General features: G+C 42.1%; 1 protein-coding gene across 1 annotated transcript; it reads right to left on the reverse strand.

The window, feature by feature from the left end:
• Positions 1–9,309: 9,309 nt before the first annotated feature.
• pou4f3 (POU class 4 homeobox 3) lies at positions 9,310–10,740 on the reverse strand. The gene is made up of 2 exons (XM_046411288.1): positions 10,621–10,740; positions 9,310–10,245 (listed from the first exon to the last, which is right to left on the reverse strand). Exons 1-2 carry the CDS (start codon positions 10,738–10,740, stop codon positions 9,310–9,312), a joined length of 1,056 nt encoding a protein of 351 aa, XP_046267244.1.
• Between the last annotated feature and the right edge of the window lie 1,701 nt (positions 10,741–12,441).

Consider the following 12,441-nt stretch of genomic DNA (forward strand, 5'->3'; position numbering starts at 1 on the left):
TGCTCGTCATATTCCTGAGCCTGATGTTATTCGGCTAAGCCTAAACATGATATTTAACCTGACTGAAGAATGTAAGGCATTTCACACTAAGGTAAGAATCCATCTGATCATCTCAACTGTTTCTTTTGTTCATAATCTTTTAAAAACATACCCAAAACAGAACCTATTGGAAATGCTAATTGAACATATTATTCCATCATGTGCTGCAGGAATTCTTTGTAGAGGACCTATCGCATCTGGCTGAAGGAAGGAACAAATGTAAAGTAAGGAGACTGTTATGATTTTTGAAATGTTGGTTCAAGGAAATGTACCTGCTGCAGTTTTAAACTAACACTGGTCTTTCATACTTGGGATGCACAATTGTGAACATAGCCAGGGTTTGAATTCAGTTATTAATTATTGTTATTATCTTAAATTTTCTGATCTGCAGCTAAGTAAAACACCAAACAAGGTAACTGCAGGGTAATTACGGTATGATAACATTTTCTCCCACAGAAGGTACAGAAAAAAGGGTTATTTTACCCAATGACCTGCTTTGTGTAGTTTGTTTTAGTGATAAAATAAAATATGGCCATTTTGGTCAACTGCAATATAGTCATAATATTGATGTATCCTTAAACCTTGTGCTGGTAGGGGGGTTTAAATTATTATTAAAACACATATATAAGCAACATCACGTGGGTTGTCACCAACTTGGCTCTGAATAATAAGGCTGGCGCATTCTTCTGTAGTCATTTTGGGTTTTGCTGAGATTATGCAGAAGTAATACTGCCAATAAAGTTGATTCTTCTTCTGGAGGTTTCAGTTGTATGTGTTTTTGATATAGAGCCTTTGTCTGGTTTATTTTTTAAAAGCTAATATATTCTTGATTATGTTCCATGCAGGATCAGTTCTTCTGCAAAGTGCACAATATCTTGCAAAACCATGAAGGCTTCTGCAAAAAAGAGCACCAGGAGGAGCTCGTGAGAACCCTGCAGGTTTATAATCGGCGCAGAAATGTAAGAACTGGCTTCTTCTGACGAATGTGGCAGTAATCTGTGATAAAGTGTAGAGTCCCACGCTCTTTCATTTTAGACAGGCAAAAACAAAGTAATTGTGAAGGCAGAGTGAAGGTCTGACCTGATTTCTTGTCTTTCAGGTGCAGTGTGAAAGGACATTACAGGGAGTCACAGCTAGTGGTTACCAGACTGAATCATCCACATTTTTGGACTATGTGAAGCGCTGTGTCCGAAACAGGAACATGAACAAAAAATAGGAGCCCCTGAATACCACCAAGAATGTGACATTTGAGTTCTGACATGGATGTTGTTGTGGTCTGATCTGAATGATATCCAATAACACCTGCTTGTCTTTTTTACTTTTTTACTGTATTTAATATAATTTAATGAGATATGGTGTTAAATTTATTTGAATGACATTTACTCAAATCATATTATACAGCACTGATATGCAGCTTTAAGATGTTTACAGAAAAAATTAATATTATTGTTCATGGATGAAATTGCTTTGTGCCTTGTGTAATTCTAATAAAATTTTACAGAAATGTACCCGACTAAACCTTTATGTTTCTAGATTTCTAACAACAATTTGCTTTTGTGTGGTCATGCCGTGGTATACTTACTGAACACCAACGGGCAAAATGTCAAACGATTCTTAAGATTGTGTGTGCGCTAGCTTTGCGCTGTGTATGAGTTGATCATTTACTTTTCAATCGGACCAGAGGGAGCCACCCACCAACAGTATTTCATGATTTATGCGGTTGTAGAAATAGCAACGTAGAAACGTTTAGGTGCTCAAATGATTGGTCAAATATTAATGATTCTGTAAATCATTCAGCCCCCAAAGAACTTCTGAAGAACCCTGTTTTTGTGGAGTGCACTCAACCAATCGGTGCAACCCAGAAATGCATTTGTGTAGATGCTCTCTGCCTGGTTGTGGTGAGCTGCTTCCCTGACTGAGTGCAGGAGTTCTCTGAGAGAAACATTTTTCACCACTCTTTTCCCCCTTGCCTTGGACAATGTACCCGTCACTCAGTGACTTGATGCAATGTGAGAGCTTTGGGGAGGCTCGCTCTCGGTGGTGGTTGGGTCTCAATGTGGCGTTCAGCTGTGTGTGTGTGTCGCTACTGAACCGTGACTCTCTCATTACTAAATAAAGAGAATCACTCTCCTTTTCAACAGGGCTTTTTATAGAACTGCTGGAATATTCCTATACTTTGTATAACCAGCCCTCTCGTGCTTTTCTTGAAGGACTTCAAAGGACAAATAAACTCTCTGATCAGTTTAACATTGAGTAATGAGACCGTTAATTTATGCATATAAACTGATACACAGTGGGGGTTTTTTTAAAATAAAAGTCGCATTGCAGTGAAATAAAATAATAATAAAATAATTTCTATAACCCAATAAAAGTGATTTTTGAAAATATATGCTTAGTCTGAATTTGATGCCAGCAACATGTTTCAGACAAGTTGGTACAGGGTCAATTAAAGGTATCTGCATTACCAGTATTATCACAAGCGCTCAGTAAAACTTAAAATACAAATCAATTGGTTTAGATCTGTCACCATGGCTACCAATCCAAACTCCATGCAGGAAATGTTTGCAAGTATGCAGATGAGTTTGAATCACCCAAAGGCGACATAACCTGACCTGTTTTTCAACAGTATCACACCAGCTTTGTTCTCCTACCTGAGCTGATGGGATCCAGCAGTTATCACACTTCCAAAAGCAGAATGCTTGTTTACCAGCCACGTGTTAATATCTCTTTAAGTGTGTAAAAGGCAAAGCCTGATCAGGGTTATCATTCGTATTTAAAGTTGCTTGATAAATATCATTTTGTTATGTTCTTCCCCTTGATGAGTACGCACACAGACATACATGCTCAGCACTGGCTGCCTCTGCTCTCTGCTGCTTCTTTATTGTGTTCCTGGTCGATTAGCCTCGGGGCTGTCTTCAGGGCCTGGGGGCCTGTGGGAGCAGATAGGGTGGGGTGGGGTGAGTGGCTGCATCTGCCAGGGGACCTCCTTCAGGGGCCCCACTGTGGCCTGGCTCAGTTTTCACTTCTGTCTTCAAAAGCTCAGCCCCGTGGAGAGAGACGGGGAGAGAAGAGAGGACGGTGTTGCTGCCATTGTTATTTTCCTGTGAGCCTTCAGTTTGTATTCGGGTCTGAGGTGGTGGAGTGTGTCAACATCGAACTGCTTTTCATTTACTCGTTCACATGTTTTTCACCCTCAAAGTGGTCAGAAATTGCAATACTACACAGTACAATCCATAGATATGTTTCCAACCAATGTTGTGAGTATCCTTTTTTTCATCATATTAAGGGATGTTTTTGTTTTTTGGTTAGCAGCCGGATTATTCTAATAAGCAGGATTTTAATAAGTTGCCCCTATTGGTCAACAAAATACGCAACATGCCTTATGTTTTCACAACCTTTACCTAATCAAAGAGGGCCTGTAAATCTTCTACAACCCGCAGTCCATCACATTTTATAAATCCTTCACCCCTGATATTGTATTTACTTTGGTAATGCATTATAAAATAATTTGTTTCCTCTGCCAGCCCATACAGGGTGCGTACAGCTTTATTGCAGAGCAGAGACATGTAACAGTGGGTGGCAGCCATACGCCAAGGCTGCATCTTTATGAAACAAAAAGCGGAAGCAGAAGCATCTCTTGGTGTGCTTTTTATATTTTTGTAAAAATTTGATTCTAATTAACAGTCTGTGTAAATGGACATGACTTTGGATTGGTCGAGCTCCCTCCTGCGCAGGATTGGCGTAGCCTTTTCGTACCTCCTTTCTTTATAGCTGAGGGTCCTGTGGGTGCTGCTGCTGTCACAGTAGTTTAGGGTCAGACTGTTTGGGCCAGCAGGGATGCACTCACCTTGACAGGATCAAGTTGAAAATGAAAAGAACGAAATCCACACAGTCAGGATGACAGACAAGAGGGATTTCATCTGTTTATTTGTTTTTTTTTCTTTTTCTTTCACTCTCTCCCTTTATATGTCATTTCTTTCTGGCTTCTTCCTTTCCTTCCTTCCTTCCATCCATCTTTCCTGCCTTGTTTTATTCCTTATTTTGTTCTTCCAATTTTTCCTCTCATTTTCTTTTCTTACTTCAGTCCTTCTTTCCTTCTGCATGCCCTTTTTCTGTTGTGTGTGCCTTCGTCTTTCTTGATCTTTTCCTTTCATGTCCTGTTTCTGGCTGTAATCTCTTTCCCTCTACTGTTCTTCAACTCACGCCTCCCTCGAACAATCCTTTCCTTCTCTTCATCCCCATTTCCTCCATCTCCCTCCACTACAGCCATATTTTCTTGGAGAGGATTATAATGTTCAGCAGACTGTAGGGTGATTATATCTTCATATACTCCAATCTGAGTTTGTGTGCAGACCTGCACCCGACCAGCTAAGTGCTTTGTAGAAGTAAAAGAAAAAAAAAATCACGCCACAGTGAGTTATTTCTGGCTGGGTTAATCTTATTTCTCTGGGCACTTTGATAATGGAGAAGACTTGAATAATGAATGGGGTGTATAATACTGTTCTTCAGGCTCGCTGAATGAATTAAACAAGTGCCTATAAGTGAGTTTCTGTGAGCATCTCTAATATAGCACCCATCCTTTGTCCTCTCAACTCCACTCTCTTATTCTGTTTTTTTTTTATTATTATTATTATTACTATTTTAATTCAAGCAAAAATAAACATTTCAGCAGTGAGGAAAATACTGGAGTGAAATGATCGAACGCTATTAATATATGCTGAAACACGGACCACACAAGCTATCATGGCTGTAGGAAGGACTTTGCTCTCTCTCTCTCTCTTTCTCCCTGTACTCACATCTCTTTGTGTGTGTGTGTGTGTGTGCATATCTCAATAGTCTGCATAATGCATGCCGTGTTAGTTAGTCAGACAGCTTGACCTCACACACCGACTATGAGACTCCAAATGTGTCTCTGTCGCAGAAGTTCACTGGTCTCTTTGCAGAAATATCAATGTTCATGTCAAGAGGTATGACGTATATGACCAAGAAGTGTGTTTTTTTTAACTTGTGAATCATTCATAATGTTTATTTGATAATCCTTAAGTAAAAGCGACATGGGCCAAGGTTTTGCTTCAGAGTCACTTAATTCAGGAAGCAGTGAAGAACAGTCAAAAATCCTATAATTTATTGAAAGCAATCAGCAGTTGTAGGCCAGTTGCTTTTAATAGCCACGCTGTTTTCCTTATTTCCTTTTCATTCAATTATATGTATCAATTGTATATTTATTTGATTTAAATAATTTAGAAAATAGTGAGAAGTTCAGTTTTCTGTCCGTGGACCAAAATGAATAATTAACTGACTAATTGTTTCACTATGTTACCGCTATGTGACACCATTGTACCGATCTGTCCTGTTTGCCCAAATCCATCATAACATCCTCAGAAGAAGAACTCGAACTCATCACCTATGTAAAAATAATGCCACTTTAAAACCTCTCTGTTACAAATAGAAGTTTTGCATTCAGTTTTGTACTTAAGTTGAATGAAAAGGATTAGTGTCAGAGTTATTATACAGAGGAATGTTACTCATGCAGTAACTGTGAGCAGAGTTTTAACGTTGCAGCTGGCCCAGATGGAGCTTAACTTTTCATTTTTTGGAGATTAAGGTGGTTTAATTTAGTGTATGACAAAATATTTAGTTTTATATGCTTACTGGAAGATTTTAAGTCTTAATCTGATAAGTAACAAGTAAAATGGAGTGTTCCCTTTAAATTTTGCACAGCGGAATTATGCTTCATTATATAACACTAAAGTGAATGTGATTAGTGGTTTGCCACCACTTACATTGAGCCTCAATAAGCGTCCTGTTGGCCTGAGTAGAATAATGTGGATTCACACACTGAAAAGTGTAGAGAGCAGAGAAGGGAACAGGAGCTAAAGAAAGGCAGCATCTCCTGCTATTCTTTTTAAAAGACATCCATCACCCCCCCTGGCCTCAGGTTTCCAGAGAGTAACACAATCTCACCGTGTGTGACCGTGTGTGTGTGTGTGTGTGTGTGTGTGTGTGTGTGTGTGTGTGTGTGTGTGTGCAGACCTCTCCAGTGTGTCAGTGCTGAGCTGGTTTGGCTTCTGATCATAATAGAAGGTGACTAATAGAGAGCGCAGAGGTAGCTGCCTCCCTTCACTCTGGTCACATTTGTTGCTACTGGCGCTGGATGAATTATTGAGTTCAGGGTGTTTGGGGCTCCCACCCCTCCCTTTGCATTCCCTCACTCTGCTCCCAAGGATGACAGCCACCACCTTGTGTGTGTGTGTGTGTGTGAGAGAGAGAGAGAGAGAGAGAGAGAGAAAGAGAGGGAGGATGGAGGATGTGTATATCCTATGTATGTGCAGGAATACGTCAGCAATTAGACGGAGCCTCATTCTGTCAAAAATCGTCTTCCCCGCATGAAAACATCTCAAGCAAACACACACACCTCGATGTGTCTTGCATCCCTCCTCTCTTTATTTCAGTGGGTGGATTTTTACTATTCATCTCTTTATTTAACGCTTACTTTCAGCAACCCCAGTCTCACCTCTTTAGCTCTTAAACTCTGCCTATTCCCGTTTAAAAAAAAAAATACCAAATCTAAATGTATTTGCATAATTGCACTCCAAACGAGTTTTTCTTATCAAATATAACGCTCAAATTGGCCCAACGCACCTCTGTCATCGCATGAGAAAACGCAATATACCTTTGAGCTGCTGCTGAATAATTGAAGTGGCCTCAGTCGCCACATGCCGCCGACGCTCACCAGGCCTCAGCTCGGCTTACCACACGGCCGGTGCGTTATGATATCAGTTCGGGGTTTTACAAAGTTCAATTATTCACACGGCCACGCTCCGTTTGTAACCCTACATTTACGTCAGGAACACTTTATTCAACACAAACATGTGGGCCATTTGAGGGCCTGATCCTTATCGTTCTTAGCATGTAAAGATATTTCTAGATAAACGAGTTCTGATAATAATAATAATAATAATTTTAAAAATTGGGACACACTTTTCTGAAGGATCCTATCAATTAACAGTTGCATTTTCATCTTCCCTTCCCCCTTATAAACAAAAAAAAAAAAAACATATTTAACGCCATAAATTACAGACTGGCATTAATCACCTCTCAGCTTCAAAGAGAATATTAATAGGCCTAAGAGCCACAAACGTTTCCGTGTAATTGCAATGTATTGATCCTCTGGCTGACAACAACCCGCCGACAGTCTCACTGGGAAAATCACACACCCGCAGGCCATGTTGACTGTGGGAGGAATCCGGTGGAAGCTTATTATTATTATTATTATTATTGGGTCCATTATTTTTATATATTTTTTTAAAGAAATATTTGGTTAATATTGTGAGAAAGGGGGCATAAGCTGTGCGCGCATATTAAAGTGGACAATAAGAATTATGAGGAGTGTAATTTCAGCCACATGAATAAAAAAGGGCCCAGGGTGCACAGTTTAAAGCAATAAAGAGTAACATTTTAATTTCAACTATAATAATAATAACAGCATGACTTAACTTAAATAGCCTACATAATAAAAGAGATGTTAGTGAAATTGTGCCCAATATCCGTTGAAATAATAAAAAAAAATTCAAAATACTCACTTATTTAAACTTAAAAATGAACACACACTTTGACTTTCCCTCCTTTCCTCGGTTAACCTGTTGTGTCTCCAGTTCGTCTCTCCCCGGAGTTCCCAGTCAGACCTCTGCTCCCAGCTCCTCCACATTACTTCATTTTATACCAATATATATAATTAATATTGCATCTTCGTTACTTAATAATTTCGAGCCCCACGCACGACATAACCCAGCGACATGAGGGCATCCATAATTAAAAACCTGCACTAATTATAGAGAGGAAAGGGGCCATTAGCGGCGTGTAGAGGACGCGCATCCTGCGCTCCGCGGTGTGAAAATTACTGTGAAAATGGAGGCCCTTTTATTTTCCGCGGTGCTTATATCATGTACGACAATACATATTTAATCCCAGCAGAGCTTTGGGGGTTCATAAATAAAACACTCGAGCGCGTTCCTATAAAACAAACAAACAGGTTTTGTTTTGTTTTTTTTTATCGCCCATTGAATGGATAGGAAATCAAATTTGTTAATTCACAATCTCAAGTAAAAAAACTTCGTTTTTAAGTCTATACTTCCTTTTTTAGTCTATAGGTTTTTGTTAGTTAGTGTTAAATGTACAGGCCTTGATTACTAAAATAAGTCAAAATAAAGTCACTGCTTCAGAGACTTTTTTTTTTTTTTTTTTTTTTTTTTAGAAAATAACCAATAATTTATTAAGTTTAAACTTCACACATGTTTTTCAAGTGAAATCAAGAGTGAGGAAAAAAAAATGAACAGGTTACTTAAATTAGGTGATGTATGCCTATCTGGGCTATATAATAAATTAAATAAATATACAGGCCAGCACACCTGTAATGCTCCAAAACATGTTCACATCAAAATACTAAAATATAGCAGCAGCCAAAGCCACACGGATGTGCCTCATATATGACGGTGTCATTCTCATTTCTAAATAATGCAAGATAAACAGACTCGGTGTGTGTCATACCTTGTGAAAGTATTACGGTGTAACTGTTCATATTTGTGCGTTAAATGACTGTCACAAGGTTCACTAAGAGGGCAAGTTCGTTAGCAAAAGAAAGAAAGAAAGAAATTGTGATTTTTGGAAAGGTGATTTTCGACTCCCTCGTTACTGAACTCACATTAGTTCATAGATAACCTTAAAAAATCAAGAAGTGAAAACACATTTTAAGATATGATGGTGTACTTCAGCATGTGAGCCAGTGATGTGGAGGATAAACTCTGATCTCAACCGACAGTACAAAAAAAACCTAAAATCACTTATCTTTTCACTCATTTCTTTCACTTCAACAGTTCATAAATATCGTATCCAAGCTCCATTTTGTGCTTTCAAAAAAAAAAAAAAAAAAAAGTGAGTTAATATCCCTGAATGTGACAAGCTGTCAGGGCGGGAAAAGTTCATACTTAGTGTGTGCAAGATACACGATCAACAACATCAAAACCAACCTCCTCACAGATCTGTTAACAATCAGTAAAGTCCCATATTCATGACGAGATGGAACAAAAAAAAAAGAAAAGTGCAACAGCGAAGAGTGAGTGACACGAAATGAAAAATGCAAGTCTTTTTGGAGATAATCCCAGATGAGACGTGAAGACCTGCTGATAAATCCCTGTTAGTTAGGCTACTTAGGCTATTATTAATCACTCGATCAAAAATGTAGTAGGCTATTTTATTCATGATGTGTGAAACTCAGTGCACCGCAGAGTATTTCATTCGTTTCTGTTTTTGTCGCTGGTTGCAAAACCACACTCGAACCACATTCTTTTTCAGGTCCAGTTTTTCAGCGATTGCCGCGATTTTTTCCGAGGATGGCCGAGGCTGGATGGCAAAGTAAGCCTCCAAAGAGCGCTTCTCCGGCGCGGCGATGGAGGTGCGCTTTCTTTTCCTCTCGTTCCCGTTGAAAAGGTCCGGCTTGCTGCTTTTCTCCCGGTACGCAGCCTCTGCCTCCTCTAACCAGGCCTGGAGAACCGGCTTGAGCGCTATCATGTTGTTGTGGGACAAGGTGAGGGACTCGAACCTGCAAATGGTGCTTTGGCTCAAAGACCCCACTCCCGGGATCTTGAGGTTGGCCAGCGCAGACCCAACGTCTGCCTGGGTCACTCCGAGTTTGATCCTCCTTTGCTTGAAGCGCTCGGCGAAGGCTTCCAGCTCCCTGGGATCCGACTCCACGTCGTTGACGCACGCCATCCCGCCGTGCACTGACAGAGAATGAGGGTGGGCCATGGTGGCCATCGCCTGGTGCAGCTGCCCCATGGTCTGCAGATGGTGGTGAGGGTGCTGGTGGTGGTGCGCCGGCGTGTTCATCCCGGGAGGCTCCGGAGCACCCATCCCGGTCACGGCCAGGCTGGAGGAGAGGTGATCCAGGAGGTCCCCGGCCTCCAGGGTCTGTCCAAGGTGGTGATGGTGATGGTGGGAAGCGATGGTGGAGGGGACGTGGGAGATGGGCACGGTGGTGGAGGAAGAAGAGGAGGCTGAGGTGCAGGGGACACTGCTCATGGTATGATAAGTCACGTCTGGTTTGAACGGGTGACTCTTGCCGTGAGAAACAATGCTGTCAGCAGCCGCCAGAGCCTCTGCCCGTGCCAGCAGGCTCTCATCAAAGCCTCCGAATATATTGCCCTGCAGCTGCAAGCAAGAGTGCGCATACTGGAGTCAGTGGGGAATTCTGTCAGGCAGCTCTCAGGATCTAAAAAACATTTTCCAAAGGCAAGCTGCGCCGAGGAGAGGAGAGAACCCTCCTCAAAGCGCAGGTCATAAAAATTAATATGAAAGCAAGAGCATTGCTTGAATAGACATGTGGATGAGAGGGAGGAAGAGGAGGGAGAGGTGGGGGGCTGGGAGGGGGAGAGGGGAATACAGACAGAGGAGAGAGAGGGAGATAGCGGATAGAACAAAGTCCTGTCAAATCAACTTTACAGACATTTCCAGTGTGATATTTTTCCCCCTCCTCTCCCACAGTAATACTCCACAGCCATTCTCTCCCCCACGACCTGAACGTACCTGCGGGGCGGGCAGACAGACTCTGCGCATGCCCTCCGAGCCTGAGTGCAGGCCGGGATACTTGGGCTCGTGCAAAGCCGGGTGCATGGAGAAATGCTGCTTGCCGTTCATGGTCATCATCCTCCTCCCTGCAAGCACCTCGCAAGCAGTGTGGCCCCTGACATGAAAGCCGGGGAGCGGACAGCTACAGAGCTCCTCTGCTCTCCTTCAACAGAATGAGCTGTTAACGTTGGCAGCGCCTCCCGGCGTCCTCCCCCCCCAACCCCCACCACCCTTCTTCCTCCCCACCTCCTCCTCTTCTTTCAGCCTCCCTCCTCCTCCTCTTCTTCCCTCCCTCCCTCCCTCTCTCCCACCTGCTCCCCTGCTCAACTTACAAGTTGCAAAATGTAGTCCCGTGTGCGCAAGCGTCGAACAAAACCCAACCAAAATCACAACAATATTCCAATAAAACGTTTGTCACTGATGAGCTCGTTGTCGTTACTTCACGCTGTATTTATTTATTTTTTTTAATTTTGCTGACTCTCCTGTAGCATTCTTACATAAGTTTGTTTATTATCGCATCAGTCTCTGTGCTTGAAACGAGTGGAGCTGCAGGTTAACACTCAGGATGTGTTAAAAATGTCGACAATGGCCTACTACGTACAGAACGGGAAGGCTTTGTGCGACCAGCTGCATTTACACATTTATTAGACAGCACCAAAACATGAGCGTCATCCACCACACAGCGCGCCAGTCATTTCAGCACCATGGACAGCGGCTGCTCAACATCTGGACGGATGAGTTCAGTAAAACGTGAAAAGACCGACCCAGCAGCGGCTTCAGGAGGCCTGCGGGTTGCTGACCAGCTGACCCGAGGGGCCTGATTCTTCCTCCCCTCCCATGTGAACGCCCAATCCAGACTTCTCATGTGGCCGCGTGGTTTAAAGTCATGGCCGGGTCCTGGAAAGAGGAGCCAGGCGGGCAGAGGCGGACTGATGACACAGAGGGTCCATCCGATCCTGCTCTCTGGTTCCCCAGACCCTGAATAATTCAGCAACACGGTGGCAGGCATCCATTACCACGTTGGCATGTTCTTATTCATTACACAGATTAAAACAGCCAAGGTCTTCTTTTTTCTCGCCGTGGAAAACCTGTTGCAGGGCGAGTGAGCCAAACTTTAAGAGCTGCATGTAGCCTAAGTCCGGCTTCTTGCACGGGGAGAGAAAACACACACACACACACAGGCCTGGACTTAGCACGGATTTGCATTGACATTACCTAACAGATAAAATACATTAAAAATGATTGAGGTGATTAATTAGTGTGAATGTTTTGATTCCTATTTTTCACGAGTGTAGACAATAAACCGCATTGGCACCAATAAAGGCAAAGTCAGTTTTTGTGTTTGCCCACAAAGGTCTCTGTATGTTAGTATGATCTGCACTGGATCTGTTTGGAAAGTGTCATGACATATCCCTAACTTATGTTGTGATTTGGCTCTACATCAATATAAATGACTTGACTAGAAACAAAGCTACACATGAGAAGCCCCCTACTGGATTTGTGAGATGTTGGTCTGGAGTCCCTTTTCTCACCCTTACATCACCCTTAGTTTTTTTCTTGATAGCTGTTCTATTGCCAGGGACATTCATAATTTAATGCCCATTGTTTACAACTCTGTCTTCTCTGTGCTTTTCACATTCTGAAGATTGCATCTGAAATGTTGCATGGAGATTGTTGTCGCACTTGTGGCCAAATGTGACAGCAGCTCATCTTCCTTTCACCCTCCCATCTAGCCTGCAAACACGCCACCAGGATGACCTGTCACAGCATTCATTTCTT

This window comes from Scatophagus argus, chromosome 14 (assembly GCF_020382885.2).
Source record: "Scatophagus argus isolate fScaArg1 chromosome 14, fScaArg1.pri, whole genome shotgun sequence".
NCBI lineage: Eukaryota > Metazoa > Chordata > Actinopteri > Scatophagidae > Scatophagus > Scatophagus argus.

Bases quoted from the DNA above. Each gene is read 5' to 3' on its own strand.
- pou4f3 (XM_046411288.1), bottom strand. From the start codon at position 10,740: ATGATGACCATGAACGGCAAGCAGCATTTCTCCATGCACCCGGCTTTG. The intron at 10,246-10,620 runs GTACGTTCAGGT...TCTTGCTTGCAG, and splicing joins TCTGTCTGCCCGCCCCGCAG to CTGCAGGGCAATATATTCGG.